Source organism: Leguminivora glycinivorella, chromosome Z (assembly GCF_023078275.1).
Source record: "Leguminivora glycinivorella isolate SPB_JAAS2020 chromosome Z, LegGlyc_1.1, whole genome shotgun sequence".
Taxonomy (NCBI): domain Eukaryota; kingdom Metazoa; phylum Arthropoda; class Insecta; order Lepidoptera; family Tortricidae; genus Leguminivora; species Leguminivora glycinivorella.
This window is the reverse complement of record NC_062998.1, coordinates 29,624,737-29,642,100: the sequence shown is the minus strand read 5'-3', so window position 1 is coordinate 29,642,100 and position 17,364 is coordinate 29,624,737. Positions and strand designations below refer to the sequence as shown.

The 17,364-nt window shown below is 37.6% G+C and overlaps 2 protein-coding genes across 2 annotated transcripts; one reads left to right on the top strand and one right to left on the bottom strand.

The window, feature by feature from the left end:
• Window positions 1–6,185, bottom strand: LOC125241589 (ATP synthase subunit gamma, mitochondrial-like). The gene is made up of 5 exons (XM_048150139.1): window positions 6,044–6,185; window positions 5,743–5,966; window positions 3,183–3,346; window positions 904–1,068; window positions 1–466 (listed from the first exon to the last, which is right to left on the bottom strand). Exons 1-5 carry the CDS (start codon window positions 6,133–6,135, stop codon window positions 200–202), a joined length of 912 nt encoding a protein of 303 aa, XP_048006096.1. The 5' UTR covers window positions 6,136–6,185; the 3' UTR covers window positions 1–199.
• Window positions 6,186–10,454: 4,269 nt separating this feature from the next.
• LOC125240606 (protein henna) lies at window positions 10,455–16,773 on the top strand. The gene is made up of 6 exons (XM_048148566.1): window positions 10,455–10,604; window positions 14,089–14,392; window positions 14,758–15,117; window positions 15,206–15,468; window positions 15,800–16,029; window positions 16,546–16,773. Exons 1-6 carry the CDS (start codon window positions 10,545–10,547, stop codon window positions 16,700–16,702), a joined length of 1,374 nt encoding a protein of 457 aa, XP_048004523.1. The 5' UTR covers window positions 10,455–10,544; the 3' UTR covers window positions 16,703–16,773.
• The last annotated feature ends 591 nt before the right edge of the window (window positions 16,774–17,364 follow it).

Sequence of the window (17,364 nt, the reverse complement as noted above, 5' to 3'; positions counted from 1 at the left end):
TCTAAATCGGTTCATCCGTTCGGGAACTACGATGCCACAGACAGACACACATACAGACAGACAGACACGTCAAACTTATAACACCCCGTCGTTTTTGCGTCGGGGGTTAAAAACAGAGTTATGTTTCACGTAACGCACCGGAAGATGTAATCTTTCTGGTGATGACGGTAGACGCGTGTTGTAGAGCAGCGCAACCTTCTTACTGCAAGGCGGCCGCACCAGAAATGATCTCGATGAGCTCCCTGGTGATGACCGACTGGCGCGTGCGGTTGAACAGCAGCGTGAGTTTCCTGATCATCTCGCTAGCGTTCTTGGTGGCATTGTCCATGGCCGACATGCGCGCCGACTGCTCGGAGGCGGCACTCTCCTTCAGAGCGTAATACAGCAGCGCGGCCAGTGTGAACTCCGTGTAGCACTCCAGCTGGTCGGCGTCGACGTCGTCGAACGAGTTCATGTTGGGCGCAGCCTGAACAAAATAAAAGACTACAGCGGTCTTAATACGGTAACCTGTGTGTCACTTATCCCTCTATAGGTACCTGGTACTTGATAATTTTTAAATTTATACTTAACCTTTCGTATGCGTCTGTCAAAAAATTGTCATTAATATATTAGTCATAATAACTACATGTTAAAGTTGAAACAATATGGAGCAGATCTGCTCCTAAGCATACGAGAGGTTAAGTGCGAAAAGGTACGCCCCGATGCGAATTAACTTTTAAGTATTACCAATCTGCGTCGGAGGTTCACTTTGGATCACTAAGTCAAAATAGAATTAGTTGGTTAGTTTACTACATTACCAACACTGACAGGAAAATTATTGCTTTTCTCACACTATCATTTTGAAAATATAACAGTTGGAACTGGAATATCGCATGAAAAATAAAATAAGCACCAACAACTCACCTCAACTTTATCTTTGTTGAAAAATGGTATGGTATTTAATTCATATTTGACAGCGCTGAAGAACTTATTGTAATAAATATTTCCGATGTCATATACGTATCCAGAATCGGATAAAGCAGCGGCCATCCGCGAAGCATCGGCAAATACAGGAGTTTGGCGTCCAATCTAAAATGACAGAACATTTTTTCTATATTTTTCATTTTGGTGTGAACTTTCGGCATACGAGTAGGTACTTAAGTATTCATTTTCATTACGTTAATCGTTCTTAGAGTTATTATTGATCAACAAATCTTACATAGCCACTTTCCTATCTCTATAATTATGGTCCAGTGCTATATTTTGATCCACATTCCTATATGTATGTATGGTCGAGTTCACAAACATCTTCACAAGCCAACATGCCAAAAATATATTTACACGTCTCTATGGCAGATGACAATAAGGTCGTGTACACATAATATTGGTTTGTAAAGGTGTTTGTTAACTCTACTGTACACGCAGCAGCGGCTGGTCCATACAAGCCGATTCCCACCGGTTTGCCTAAAGTTGATTACCAGTAGAGTAGGTACCTAATGATGAGGTAGGTTTCTTTTTGCTCAGTGTTGCCTAGCAGAAATTTTCACCAGCCGCCACTGCTGTACAGTCAACCAATTGGAACCCTAGCCCTCTCTCCAACCATGTCAAAATGGCAACCAGTAAGAGATTTATTACAATCATTTACAGCGTTACTATGACATAGTTCTACAGTCGCCTATTTCAACATTCAATTATATGCTATTCTATGCTTCAACATAGCACTAATCTGAGAAGGTGACAAAATACAATTGTGGATGGCGACAAATGGTCTTCGCATATTCTAAACAATGTTTTAGTTCGACTAGATTTAGATTAAGTACAGTCAACCAATTGGACTAGGGTTCCACTGTAGAACTATGTCATAGTGACGTTGTAAATCAGATTGTAAGAAATCTCTTACTGCTTGTAATTTTGACATGGTTGTAGAGTGGCCTAGGGTTCCAATTGGTTGACTGTACATGATGTGTATCAATCCAAAGCAACGTTGAGTATCACGAGGCCAGAAACTGCATAGTGTAACATGTGTTAGTTATTGCAGTTATCCCAGCTTACTTAAGGTTCAGTGAGTTTTTATTATTAAACACGTCCCGTCGTTGTATTAGCCCTGTTTTAATTTAATAATTGATATGAGTGAAATCGTGTTAGTTTAAATCAATATACAGTGAGTTTTTGCTCTTCTCATATTTTGGTTCGCGATGCACTTATTTCATATATTTTACATCGTACTTTTGAATAAATGAAAAAGTTATGTATGGACACGTTTCCTAAAACATGTACATTTTTTAGTATTTGTGAATAATTTCATTTGTATAATACTTGATACATGTATTTAATTGCGTTACATATCTATCATTTAGCTTGAGTCAAAGTCAAAAATAATTCAAATCAAGCCCTCGAGACAGGCTTACAGCTTTAAGCTTTTAATTAAAATGCCACCATTTTTTTTGATAAAAAAAAGCTCTACTACTCCTTTCTGGTCCTACTACACCTTAACTTAATTACCTATGGTGATTATTATTGAGCTCTTGATTGCATCAGCCTTAAAGATTAACCTTTTGTTTGCCATGTCCATGTCCCGTATACGTCTCAGACCTTTCAGACTGAATTTATTGTTTTCAGTTGTAAAATTAACACATTTTTACACCTACGAAGATTGCAATATAAATTGTATATACCTACTAATTGCAAGTATCTACATGTACATGGTGTAACATGAGGACCACAGATGTCATATATACCATAGATCAAGCAAACGTATCTACTTAGCGTGTCAAATGAACTCTGTGAAATCCACTGAGTTGTCCGTCTTTAATCGCAGCTTGCAGCTTTCGGACGTCAATTTTTGTAAGTTGAAGTCAATCAAAACATAAAAAATGCCTCGTTACGTGATATTCAATTGCAACAACACAAAAATTATGAACAATCAAGAGCCTGAGACATATTTAAAATTACAGGCAAGAAACAACTTCAGTACAAAATTTGACACGCTCGGCCCCTATACAAATAGATGAACTTGTTTCTTCTATATAAATAAAGTTCTGTGATGAGGACTATGAGGAGGCCGAATAATTTTAACACCATTTCATCAGACTAAAATGTCAAATAGACTTTTCTAGAATTCATTTCGGTAATGCGTGTCCCCAGAAATCTTTCGGGTTCCTTATATTACACGGTGTACTTTTAAAACATTTTAAGATGCATACGTCTTTAATGGAAACTATCATGTTAGGAGCAAACTGGCGTCGAAGCATGCCGCGTGACTTGTCCCCTATGCAGAATATTTTGTGGTTAGCGCCATCTGCGCTCCTGGCTGCCAAATCACGGCGGATGCGACGAGCTACGCCGCTGTGGACCCCACCGCATAGTCCTGTGAAATAACAACTTATGCCGTGAGTCGAGCAAAGATGGCAGCACTATGCATTTATTTTCATACAGATGAATGACTATTCCTGCAAACATATTTATGTATTACACTCTAACCCGGGAGAGACTAAAACGGGTTTGTATACCTACTCGTAATATGTTTTTAATGGATCATTTTTTCTCAAGTTTAACACTATTCTGTGGTGTAACTATAACAATGATGCAAAATATTCGATTATCACCGAATTTCCTAAATTGAATACGTGTAAAAATAGGTAAGGTGCATTAGGGTAATCCGAATGACAGAAATGCTAGGGTAATTTCGAAAGGGTAATCTTGATATGATGGAAATAATGGTGAGTTTATGCGACTTTCGAAATAAGATGGCTTTCGGAATTACCCTAATGCACCTGAAATGTACCTATTGCCTAAATTGGCTGAAGTAAATTGTAAACTATTAGTAAGTTTACAATTTACTTCAGCCAATTTAGGCTGAACCTAACTATTAGTAAGTTAGGTTCAGCTCTCATATTTATTGACAGTGTCATGGTATCTGATAGGTAGAACGTAGGTAATTAAAAGTACATTACGATACAAATTCGGAAAACAGCAAAATTCGAAACGAGTGTTCAAAATCGACTTAATAGTTGCGAATTAACTTTTTGCACGTGTATCGTACAACGTTTTACAGTCATTTTCCCTTTGAAGTTTGAACATAGGCACATCATAAATATCATAATGTACGTCTACGTACTACTTTGCACACTAGGGCAAGAAAATCCCTCCTAGCACAATTATATACTGTAAAAATGTTTTCTGTGTTGACAGACAGAAATAAATAATAAGGGATAACGTTGTAAAGCAGTTTATTATTGTCTCAAGCTATCAATGTGGCATTGACATACATATATAATATGCAATGCAAATAAAAAGAGGTCAATAACAAACGATTACTAATAAAAATAATACACTAGCTCGGAAACATGTGTTTTGTCTTTTAATACCAGCGGGTAAAAACACATTTTATCCACTAGTGGATAAAGTTATTTGACCTTGAATAGAGGCAAATTTTTTGATAAAAGAGGGTTAATCTAGTGATGAAGATGTTTTATCACCAGTGGAACTACTGGAAGCAGTGATTAAACGCGTTTTTTGCGTTGTACTTTCCTCGCTATAATGAGGGGAAAAGTTTTGTGTTACACACGAGTGCAAATGTATTTTACTTCTCGTGTATTGAAAAACAACTTTGCACTCTTGTATAACAATAGTTATTTGTTATACAAGGGGGCAAAGTTGTATTTTAACGCCGAGTGTGGAATTGAAAAACGAGCAAGTGAAAGGATTCTATAGTTGAACCACGAGCGAAGCGAATGGTGCGAGAATAGAATCCTGAACTTGCGAGTTTTTTAACACACGAGAAGTAAAATACATTTGCACCCGAGTGTAACACAAAACTTTTCCCCTCACTATAGCGAGGAAACTACAACGCAAAGATGCCTTTATCACTGCTTCCAGGTAGTTCCACAGGTGGTAAATCATCTTTATTACTAGATTCACCTACTTTTATCAATTTTAAAGCAGTTAATTTGAATTTATTCAAGGTCAAATTACTTTACCCACTAGTGGATAAAATGCGTTTTTACCCGCTGGTATTAAAGGACAAAACACGTGTTTCCGAGCTGGTGAGGGGAAAATAACTATTCCTTTCTCTTTCTTAATACATAGTGATAGAATTTGTTTTCAGCCTCTCTATATTTCTGTGTAGTACAGTCAGCCAAAAAAATGGTAACCACTTTTCGACCGTATGTGTTAAGACGATACGATACAGGTCAATTCTCCATACAAACGCTCTCGACTATTTCCTCCCTAGTTTTTGAAGATAGAGCATTGATTTTTTCAACACAGATTATTATTATTTTTAGCTGTGTCGGACCGTTTTGATTTTTTTGCTTTTTTTAATTTAAAAGACGCTAGAATGAATTAAAAATTTCTAAAAACGGCATTTTACAATATGGCTCAAAAATACTCATATCATATACGTGATACTCAATCAAATCGGTAACAATTAGCCAAAAAATCTAAACGGTCCGACACAGATTATTTAATTGTTATTCAGATTCTCAAATTTCGTTCCGTCTAAATAAGTTTTGAAGGAGGAAACAATCGAGAGCGGAAGCTCGATTTTAAAGATTTTTTCAGAATATCTTTTAACTGAGTTGTTCTTAATGGACATTTTTTTTCGATAAATCTAGTTAATAACACTAGTATATTTAACTGAAATTCCCAAATGAAAGAGGGAGTCCTTTCCATTTTAGCATTTTCGCTCCCGTCTTAAAAATAGAGTCGAAAAGTGGTAAATCACTTTCTTGGCTGACCGTACCTATCGGTTTGGTATCCTACCTCGATCAGAAGTTACAGCGATGTACACTCTCTTGAGTTTCTTCTCATCTTCCGTCTCAGCAGGCGGCGCGGCCGGTGCCACGGCGGGGTCAGCTGCAGCCTTCTTAGCGTCGCCACCCTTGGCATCCACCGGCCCCTCAACCAGCTTACTAGACTCGTAGAACTTTCTCGGGGCGTAGCCAAATGGCCTGGCAGCTCGTAACTCCCTTTCTGCTCTAGTAAACCTAAAACAACCGCTTACTAGTAAAATAAGGTTTAAAGCCAATGGATAAGTTCAACAAAAATCCTGATTTCACTTTACTTGCTAGCAGAGACCATCTTCATTGTCTTTGTAATTTTTTGAATATTTTTTATAGACTTTAATCGTAATGATACTTGCTTCAATTGTACCATTTTGTTACTTTAGTGTTCAATTACAAATAAATAATTAATTTAGGTGATAAAATACCACGGCGTGGGAATGTCAGTTTTATGACATTACCAATTTGACAGTTATTAACAGTTTACAACCAAATATAGACACTACCTATACCTACTCGTATCAAACCTTTATGAACGCCTTTTTAATAATTTGTCCTCATCAAAATGTTAGTTACCGTCAAAGAAGTCAATGCAAGGGGCTAACATATAATTACCCCAGTTTAATAAGGTTGGAAAATAATTAATCAGTATCTTATCGCCTGATCGGGACTGATTTATGGCTATACCGTTAGGTAGTATAACCATTTGATTCAACATTGCTTGCTTTATTAATTTGTAGATAATAGGGGAGGGTGGGTAGCTAAAATACTCTTTTAGTTACCTATCAATCTAGTAAAATAAATCATACAGCAATGTAATAACCTAACGTAACCACAAACTTTAAATTAAAAAAAAAACCGACATAGTAGACCGATTTTCATAAAACAAGGCTAAGAACACTCCCGACTATACTCAGCTTTCAAACAAAACTAAATCTAAATCGGTTCGTCCGTTCGGGAGCTACGATGCCACAGACAGACAGACAGACAGACACGTCAAACTTATAACACACCGTCGTTTTTGCGACGGGGGTTAAAAATAAAAATCAAATCAATGTCGTCGTTCGCTTATCTGTCTCTACATTATTATAAAAACGTATAATAGGAAAATACTCATAATCCTGAAGGACGGTACGGTCGACATTTGTCGGGCATGCTGCCGTCCCGGAGAGTCACTCAGGCATATCATTTCCGGTTGTTCTCATCTTGCTAACGGCGAGTACCTGCACAGACATAATCTCGTAGCCAGGATTATTCACCAGCAACTTGCTCTTCAATACGGCCTTGTGGACCGCGAAGTACCGTACTACAAGTACTTGCCTGCGCCAGTTCTTGAAAATGGTCGTGCCACGCTCTATTGGGATCGATCTATTATCACAGAATATATAATAGTACAAGTACAGAAGGCCCACTGCTTTGATGTTCACGAAATGCCGCCTTTTTAAATGCCTACAAAATTCTAACAAAGAAACGAGCCGCACGTGCGCAGCGTCGGATGATAGGGTTGCCTATGGTTTAAAACGAATTAATTCTCAGATAAAAATAAATGTTATAATATATTTTCGTCTTGGGTACTTTCAGTATTTATATATTTTTGTTTAAGCCTTCAGCATCACAAGCCTTATTGAACTTTTCCGTGGGACTTAATCAATAAGATCTGTGTAAGATGGTCCTATTTTATTCATTATGTCTACTTAACTATGCATTATTAGCCATTCCACATGTGGAAATCGCATATGAACCTTAAAAAAAAACTCGCAACGTAAAGTAACAATAGAAAGTGCGAACGTGCGTTCCGTGAGAACGCGCGACACCCCTGATTAGGCCGCGAACTCGCGGCCGCCAGCATGTACTTGTAGCGTGGCGATTCAATCGCGGAGTGAGCCGCCCCTGCTATTATCACTGACAGGACTATTGTAGCCAATAAGCCTGACATTGTGATAATAGATCGACCGCAACGCCGGGTCGTGCTCGTTGACATCACCATCCCCAATGATGAGAATCTCGTGAACGCCGAGAAGGACAAGTCCAGTAAGTACCTAGACTTGGCTCACTAGATAACCGCCATGTGGGATGTTGATTCAACGATCATTGTTTCGATAGTCGTTTCAGCGAACGGTCTCATAGCGAAGAGTCTCGACCAACATCTTAAGAGACTCTCGCTAGGTGGCTGGATCAAGGGCCAGATGCAGAAGGCGGTGATCTTGGACACGGCGCGGATAGTCCGACGGTTCCTCTCTCTGTAGCCCTAACCACCGGCAGCTTGGGCCCTGCCCCGCTGCTGGCGGCACCCTAGGTTAGGTTTTTTTATGTGTTTATATGTTTTTTATATTGTTTTGTATGTGTTTTTGTATTTTACTTTTATATTCATATTATAAACAGCCTAGCCTAAGAAAGAAAATAAATATTAAGTATACCTAGCTGTAGGTAGGTATTAGGTAGGTGTACCTAAAATTTATAAAGGACGACAGCTTTGTTACACGCAAGTATTTTTTTATTCCACGATATCGTTTTTGGAGGGTAAAATATTATCACCGTACAAAGCTTCAAGTAGCACAAATCCTGAACATCTTCCCTCAACTTATTTAATTGTTGTCGATTCGTAATATGGTACAAGGAAAAACGTAATAAATAATACAGATCATTAGCCTCAAGGTATTAGATAGATATGTTTTTTTTTGCGTGGTGGTGATTGTTTACAATCTACTATATATATATGTTATTGCATAATGAAACAATTCGTTTCTACGTAATTTACGTAAGTAAATAGGACGTAGTAGAGACGAGTTATTTTTTTGCTTACTTAATGAAATAATTAATGATGATGTTTACAACAGTAGTTAAGTAGGTAGTTTACGTTATAAGTAGACAGTGATTACTGATATCAAATTAGCGAAAAACATCGTAACAAACCTCAATTTTGTATGTAGGTACGCTTATCGACATACATGCATATTTGTTTTCCGTTACTATATAGTAACTGACTAGACGTCGTCGTATTTAGGTATTAGTATTAAAATATTTATTAGTATTAAAAAAAAAGTAGAACCGTGGCGCCTGGATTTAAATGTAGTATTTAGTTCAGTAATTATTAATTACCAGCTTTTGCCCGCGGCTTCGCTCGCGTTAGAAAGAGACAAAAAGTAGCCTATGTCACTCTCCATCCCTTCAACTATCTCCATTTAAAAAATCACGTCAATTCTACTCTCCGTTTTGCCGTGAAAGGCGGACAAACAAACAGACACTCAAACTTTCCCATTTATAATATTACTTAGTACTTAGTATACTTAGTATTAGTATGGATTGTAATTAATTCATTACTCGATGACGCTATTACTTAGGTACTTTGTGACGATGTACACATATACACAGAATTTCCTTATAAAAAATTAGCTAATTGGATTCTTAGTAGTAGAATTAAAAGTTTAGGTATTATTTACTGAGTGAAAAAACATGAATTTGGTAAATAGGTAGATACAAGACAATATTAAGCAGGTAAAAAGATTGGACTAAATATGGGTATAACATTCGTTACATGAACACATTTACATGTAAATACTCGTACTTATTTTTTTTTGGTGAAATATAATTACAGTCAACAACACAGCTGTGTATACAGACAAAGTGCCAAAAATATGTATACAGAACTTTATTACCTGTACATAAAGGTGTGTATACATATTTTTGGCACTTTGTCTGTATACACAGCTGTGTTGTTGACTGTACCTACTGTCATAGATTTCAGTTATTTTCGAGGAGTAGCGAAACCGAATAGCTCTCGGGGTACCTATTACTAAAATTAAGCATAAAACTTAATAGCTCAGTCAACAACAAAAAAGCTCTTTCTGAACTAGGTAGTACCAAACAGGTACCAGCTTAGCGAAAACACACGGTTGGTTCTATTAGATGTGGAGTGTCAAAGTCTTAATGATGAATTGATGATTTAATAAGATACTAGGATCTGATGATAGTCTCATTAACACCGATGAATATTATTATACCCCCAATAAAGCTTCTTGAACGTGTACTCTTTCCTTTTTGGATTTGATAAGATTAAATATGCCTTGTGAGATTATGTGCATACGTGTAAAGTCATTCATATCTATCAGTAGGTAGTGTAAATAGCCATAATTACTATTTAACTGATTAACCCTACATGTGTTTTTGAAGATATATAAGATATCTAGTAAGTAACGCAACTGTAAACGCTTGTTGCATCGTCCAATGAGTTCGCTCCATAATCTGAGGCGTAGATATTTCGAGGCCAACGAGCTCGCACTGTATATGTTTGGACGCGGTACCTTTTTATATTTTAGATAACCTTTACCGACATGTACTGTAACGACTGGATATAATGACTATGATATTTGAACATGTTCTCTACATCCAATGTATCAAATTCTTCCATGACCAGTTAATACATTGAAGTCCTATGTATTATGCAGTTAATGTTTTCAATGCATGAATTACAATATGAATACCGGTTGTAACAACCACAATTAGCGGAACGATCAACGTCACTTTTTGCTAGAACTAGATACTTAGTTAACGTAAAAAGAAAAAAATACTGCAGTGAAATTTTGCGAACGCTTTAATGAAGACAGACGGGTTGATGCAACCGACCCTTAATCAGTTATGCACCAGGGTGGTGTATGTTTATTAAGCGGCTTTATCGCGATGACGTCATGATATAGGCGACATAAAAGCTACGCGCGAGTGCTGGCCGGTTGTTTACTTAGCAGCTCGCGAGGGAACACTTGCGCTCGCTCCTATACTTTCAAAATGGAGGTATCCAAAGCTCCCCAAAATCAAGACAATCTGTCATCTTCACCGCCTGACAAGGTAAGTCGGTAATTAGAATATTTTATATGAGATATTAATTAGTTGTGTACAATAAAAAATCAGGACAATAAGGATCATTTTAGCAGCGAACGTTTTACGATTTCGGTGGCTCAACGAGACTTAGATTCCGTCTGTTAATTATTTACTTAGATTCACTTATATGTTACTTATTTATTATCGTCTCACTTTTATAGTAATTCAAAATAGCTTGTCACAATTCTATCAAATACTCTGTGATGTTTATTTTTCGTCAGCCAGGCGACAAATGTACCTACAAACAATCTTTAAGGTCAGGAAAAAGGAAAAAATAATAAAACGAAAGTAAAAAATGTCAAACCGTCCATACAAGTACCCAAGTACCTAAAATTTTATAATATCTGCACCGACAGCATTGCTAAATGTTGCACTCATCTTCATCATCATCATCATATCAGCCCTTTATCGCCCACTGCTGAGCATAGGCCTTTCTTCTAGTACGCCACTTGTCCCGGTCCTGAGCTAGTCTCATCTACTTGCATTCATAAATGTATAACCACAATTGCCCAATAGATTTTTTCGATGTGTAAAAAAATTCGTTATAAGAATCACAAGTGTTTAGAGAATCAACATCTCTCAATCACTTTGCCAATATAGTTGTTCCAAAATAAATTCAAAACAATGCTTTCAGGGCTCAGGATAATGCTGCAATCTGACGGCAGAATATTTTGCCCTCATGGGAGCCTGGGGTCCGCTTTGACAACTTATCCCAAGATTTGGGATTAGTTGTCAAAGCGGACCTTAATAATATACTATTAAATTATCCAGCATTCACCCCTGTGCACTAAAATTCGATAAGTCATTAATTTGAATACTCGTAGATATATTTATGTGTCATATCATAAGACTGGAAAAATGATAGGTAAATTGTTCATGTTCAGGCATCGACGAACCATTATAATAAATCTATAAGATGCAGATATGTAATAATTCAACTGTTCACTATTCCCTAAATCTCATCAGTTAAGTTTAGCTAGTACCTTATTACTGCAGAGGCCGACAAGTAAGAGGCTTGCTGGATAAGTAGTTAGCCGAGGGTAGCGAGGTATACGAAGCCGGCAAGTAGTTTTCGCGGCGAGGCATGTAAATGGGAAATTTCTCAAACTTAAATTGAAATGTGAAAAACAATAATGATGATTTTGATTAAGTATGCCTTTGGATGGGTTTTTCAGTGCATTTTGTTCTAAGTGCGTTTTCACATTATCCGATCCGATATCGGATGTCGGACCGATATCCCATACATTACAGGCGCCATCTTGGATTTTTTCTATTGAAATCCTTCCGACATCCGATATCGGATCGGATAATGTGAAAACGGCCTAAAGGGGTACGAATTTTTTCGCTACGATTCACTTAGACTTTTTTGACTAAACAGAGATATTTAGTCCTAAAGATTTTTTTATTTACAGGCATGTAGTTATGATATTTATTTCCTAAATCGTGAGACGTAGCACAATAATAACCCAATGTTTGTTCTTCTGTATAAAGCCGCTACTATAAGCGATATAAACCCATAAATGAAAAAGAAACGACAGTAGGTACCTATCGCACCAATTAGTTTAGTTTAGTTTATTTATTTCATAATGGTATTTCATAATTCCACAAATATTAATTTGTGTTTTTTTTTCGTCCTAATAATAAATACGCACTTTATACCTAACGTCAAGGTTAAAGCAATATGATTTCGGAGATATTCTCTTAAGAGGGCTTTCGTGTTAAAAATAGTGAAATCGCAACCGAGCGCTCGATCATACCGTGTGTGGTATCAAATTAAAGGGCTTTGCGAGTAGTTTATAAATATATATCACATTATAGGACTTTTTCTACTTGGTCTAACAAAATATGAGAAAATGTCCAAAAGTGGTAATAATTGTACCGGTGAAGGCTCGTTTTCAAAAAATTGGCAAAAATCAATAATAGCAATTTATAATCACTAAGGCATAACAGCAATTTAAGTAAACGTTGCAGATTAATTTAGTACAAAACTTACTTCGATGTGATGTAGATTTTCAAAGAAATTGTCACTTAATTTTAGGTAATTTCTGAAAAAAATTGAATTCGCCTTAGGCTGGTTTACTCTTTTTCAAAAACTTAAAATAAAAATCTAGTCTGAAATGATTGTGGTACAGGATATACGAATTATAAATTTACCCGTTTTAATATTCAAAATTGTCCAAATTTTACAAATAAGATCGACTGATTCAGCTCTATAGGTGCGTTTTTCTAAACGTGCATTAGAGAAAAATTCATAATTAATTTAATGAGTTAGTTTTCAAAAATCCAGTCTTATAAAAATCAAGATAATAAGATGCTCTAACTGTAACTTGAATTAAATAAATCTATTGGATAACGGAAAGTGTAGTATTTCACCGACTAAAACTATCAATTTTACATTATTTTGAAGTTTTTTTTGAAAGCAGCCTTAATAAAATTGCGTTAACATTGGGCTCACTTAATAGATACGAGTATTTACAATATTCATGTCGTAAAAAATATTAAAGATACCTATTATCTACTTAAAACCATGCTTGTAGTACCTATGATATTGTAACTTATTAGTCTTATTACTCATTAGGGTTCTTAACCCTTTTCAGTAGGTCCTTAACGTATATTTTGTGTCAATATCAATTTAATTTCCTATCTAGAGGTAGTCGCTCACAACTAGATATCTCCAACACAAGCAAAATTTGAAAAAACCATTTGATATGTTCTCTAAGTATGTAGCTCCAAAAGGTTAAGAGTCCTATCTAATCAGCACTCGTGCTAGAAATATTTATACTACCTTTGACCTTAGTGCGATGTACATGTTCTTTTTACAGTTTATCACGTAATGTCTTGTTATAAACATAACAAATTGATGCAAAACATTATGTTATTGCTTGCTTATTTTAGTATAATTATCGATATGGGTAGTTAAGTTAAACAATAACTTTTCCTTTTGACGTGTGTGACTTACAACATAAGTAGGTGTGTATATAGGTACACTATTTACTGCTCAACTGTAAGGATTAAACATACCTATTTAATAATTACGTCTTCAAGGATCAAATCAGTAAACGCATAAAAATACCTATAAATAAATATTATAGGACGTTTAAGAAATGAGATTTAGAGGTCAAATTTAAGGGTGTTTGCTTAAATTTAAACGCCTTTTTATCTGTCACGACTTTGGTCGCGAGATAGAGTAACCGTGAGTGTATACTTCTAGGAACATAATTATATAATGTACTAGTACATTTATATGATACAGTTTAAGTAATATGAGCAATGCTCTCTGAATTAAACATCGAGAGTGATCGGGGTTGGAGGTTATCTGGTTACTAATTCTTGATGTAACCTGAATTCATTAGTTTGTAGGGTGATACGTTATACGTTATCAATAAGTTCGTCACGTACCTACGAATGATAGGCTGACGTTTATCATAATTATAAATTGCTTTTTTTTTAGCCAAAATTGATGCACGGTGGAAACTACATCAAAGAGGGTCGCGACTCCGCCAAATCGACGTGGTTATTATTTTCTGCTGAATCACCCGACCAAGCTGGTTGCTTGGCCAAGTTCTTGAGCATATTTTCTTCACATGGAGTCAATCTCAGCCACATCGAGTCCCGGTCTTCGGCCAGGCGCCCGGGGTACGAGTTCATGGTCGAGTGTGAGCATGGCACCGGTGATTTTGGAGCTGCCTTAGAAGACCTTAAAAAGAACGTGGGCTACCTGAACATCATTTCCAGAAATTATAAGGACAACCGATGTAAGTTACAATACAAACAATACATACAACTTAAACTAAAAAAATATATGTATATACATACTAGCTTTTGCCCGCGGCTTCGCTCGCGTTAAATTCGAAAATTGCGGAATGCTCCACACAAATTTCCACCCCCATTTTAGGGAAGTGGGGGGTTGGAAAGAGACAAAAAGTCCATCCTTACAACTATCTCCACTTAAAAAATCAAGTCAAGTCGTCGCTCCGTTTTGCCGTGAAAGACGGAAAAACAAACTGAGACACACACTTTCCCATTATATCCCTTTTCCATATTAGTATGGATGTATGTTGAATTGAATATGATGGATGTAGGGTACCTATTTTTAACTAATGATTTGTATTTATTACAGCTGCCGTGCCATGGTTCCCCAGACGTATTCGTGACTTAGACAGATTTGCAAACCAAATTCTTTCATACGGGTCAGAGTTGGACTCAGATCACCCAGGCTTCACGGACCCGGAGTACCGCGCACGGCGCAAATACTTCGCTGACATCGCATACAACTACAGGCACGGCCAGCCGCTGCCGCACGTCAACTACAGTCCGCAGGAGACCGCCACGTGGGGCATGGTGTTCAGGAAGCTCACTGAGCTCTACCCGACGCATGCCTGCAAGGAACACAACCACGTGTTTCCTTTGCTGATGGAAAACTGCGGATATAGAGAAGATAATATTCCACAGTTGGAAGATGTGTCTAATTTCCTTAAAGGTTAGTTAGTTACATTTGTCTCGTGTGTGTCTTGTATGCCCAGTTTTAGTAATGCGCGGTAGTTCACACGTAACACTGTTACTTGCAGACTGCACCGGCTTCACCCTCCGCCCAGTGGCGGGGCTGCTGTCATCGCGCGACTTCCTCGCGGGCCTGGCGTTCCGCGTGTTCCACAGCACGCAGTACATCCGCCACCACTCGCGGCCGCTGTACACGCCCGAGCCCGACGTCTGCCACGAGCTGCTCGGCCACGCCCCGCTCTTTGCTGATCCTGCCTTCGCTCAGTTCTCACAGGAAATCGGATTAGCGTCTCTTGGAGCTCCTGATGACTACATCGAAAGATTAGCCACCGTTAGTTAAACTCTTTCTCTACTTCCTAAAAGACAAGATTATATTAAAGAGTTTAAAGACTTCCTAGAACCAGCGTCGCGAGGCATTCTCTTCGCGCGTCAAATGGAAAATTTACATGTGCCTCGATCAAAGGCGACTTGCTCGGCTGAAAAAACGCGAAACGCGCGCATTGGCTCGGCCGAGGTACGTCTACATCGGCCATTTGCCGTGCGTGGAAACTACCTCGCGCCGCTGCTCATCCTGTGTGGACCAGTACTATTTGTCCTAATATTTTTATTCGACGTCTACGGTAGAAATTTAATTTAATGGGATTTTTTAAATCTATTTTCAGTGTTTCTGGTTCACCGTGGAGTTCGGTCTGTGCCGACAAGAAGGCAAGCTGAAGGCGTTTGGGGCGGGGCTGTTGTCGTCTTTTGGCGAGCTGCAGTACTGCCTGTCGGGCAAGCCGGAGCTGCGGGACTTCGAGCCCGAGCTCACCGGCGAGCAGAAGTACCCCATCACGGAGTACCAGCCCGTCTACTTTGTAGCTAACAGCTTTGAAGATGCCAAGGAAAAAATGATGTAAGTCAGCTACAGCTAAAATGTAACTATCATACCTTTTTACTAACTTAACAGTTGCGACAAACGCTCACGAAAATCTCACGATAATATCTCTTTCGAAGCTATCTATCTCTATTGGCGCGTCAGAGCCAGACTACATTTCAGCGGCGTTTCGGTGGCGTTTCGCGTCGTAGAAATGCCATTCGGCTACGGGGCCTGGTAAATCGGCATTTACAGACAAAACATTGATTGAAAACTTAACCCCTCGAATGCCTTGTCCCGTATCCGTCACAGACCATTTGAACATTTTGAACTTGAATTAACAAATCAAAGGTTTACCTAATTCAGTAGCAATTTTTTTACATCGGCGTTCCAGGGGTTAATCTCCATAAACCCTGTTGTTTTTGGGCTCATTCTGCTGAGAATTCACAGCACTCTCCATCAAACTTTAAAAAATAAAAATATGTCTTTAAAAATATGTCCCAAAATGTCCGTTCCACACTGTTATGTTTTGAAATATGATGTTCTTGTTTATAGTAAATACGCGTCGACGATCCCTCGTGACTTCGGCGTCCGGTACAACCCCTACACGCAGAGCATCGACATCCTGGACTCCGTGCGGCAGATGAAGGACCTGCTGCGAGGCATCCACCAGGACATGGAGATGTTGCTCAATACTATGGAGAAATTATAAGTGCCCTATATCTTAAGATTAGCGTTAAGTATATTTAATTAATAAAAAATAAAGTAATTTTTTTATGTAAAGTTCTTTATGATAATTTCCTATTTGAAAATGAAAATGGTTAGGACGTATGAGACTGTACCTATAAAGTTTATAACATACACTTGACTACGTTCATGTAAGAAACCATAACATCTTTTCATAACATATTTATAATTGTCTATGTAAGTATTTATAATGCGCGTCACAAGTCACAACCAAGTCACTCCTATATAGTGAATTTAGAAAAAAACCGGCAAGTGCGAGTCGGACTCGCCCACCGAGGGTTCCGTACAAACTTTCAATGGTTAAAATAATCATACTACTCATACTCATATTCATTTATTCATATTTGTAACGCCATTTTACACGTCAAGATTTGATTTAAAAAATAATATTCATACAACAATAATACTTAGAGAATAAATAGACAGAAGATTGAAATTACAAAAAGTTAGGCAATATTCACATAAAAAATGCACAAAAATATTTTTCTAATTAGGTAATAAAAAAAATTGTCATAAGTGTAGAACGGGTGCTCGACCAGCCAATTTTTTAAGCGATAGGTACTTAAAGTTCGACACACTATTATTGTACCATATTATTGTACTGTCATCAGAACTACATACAGCTGC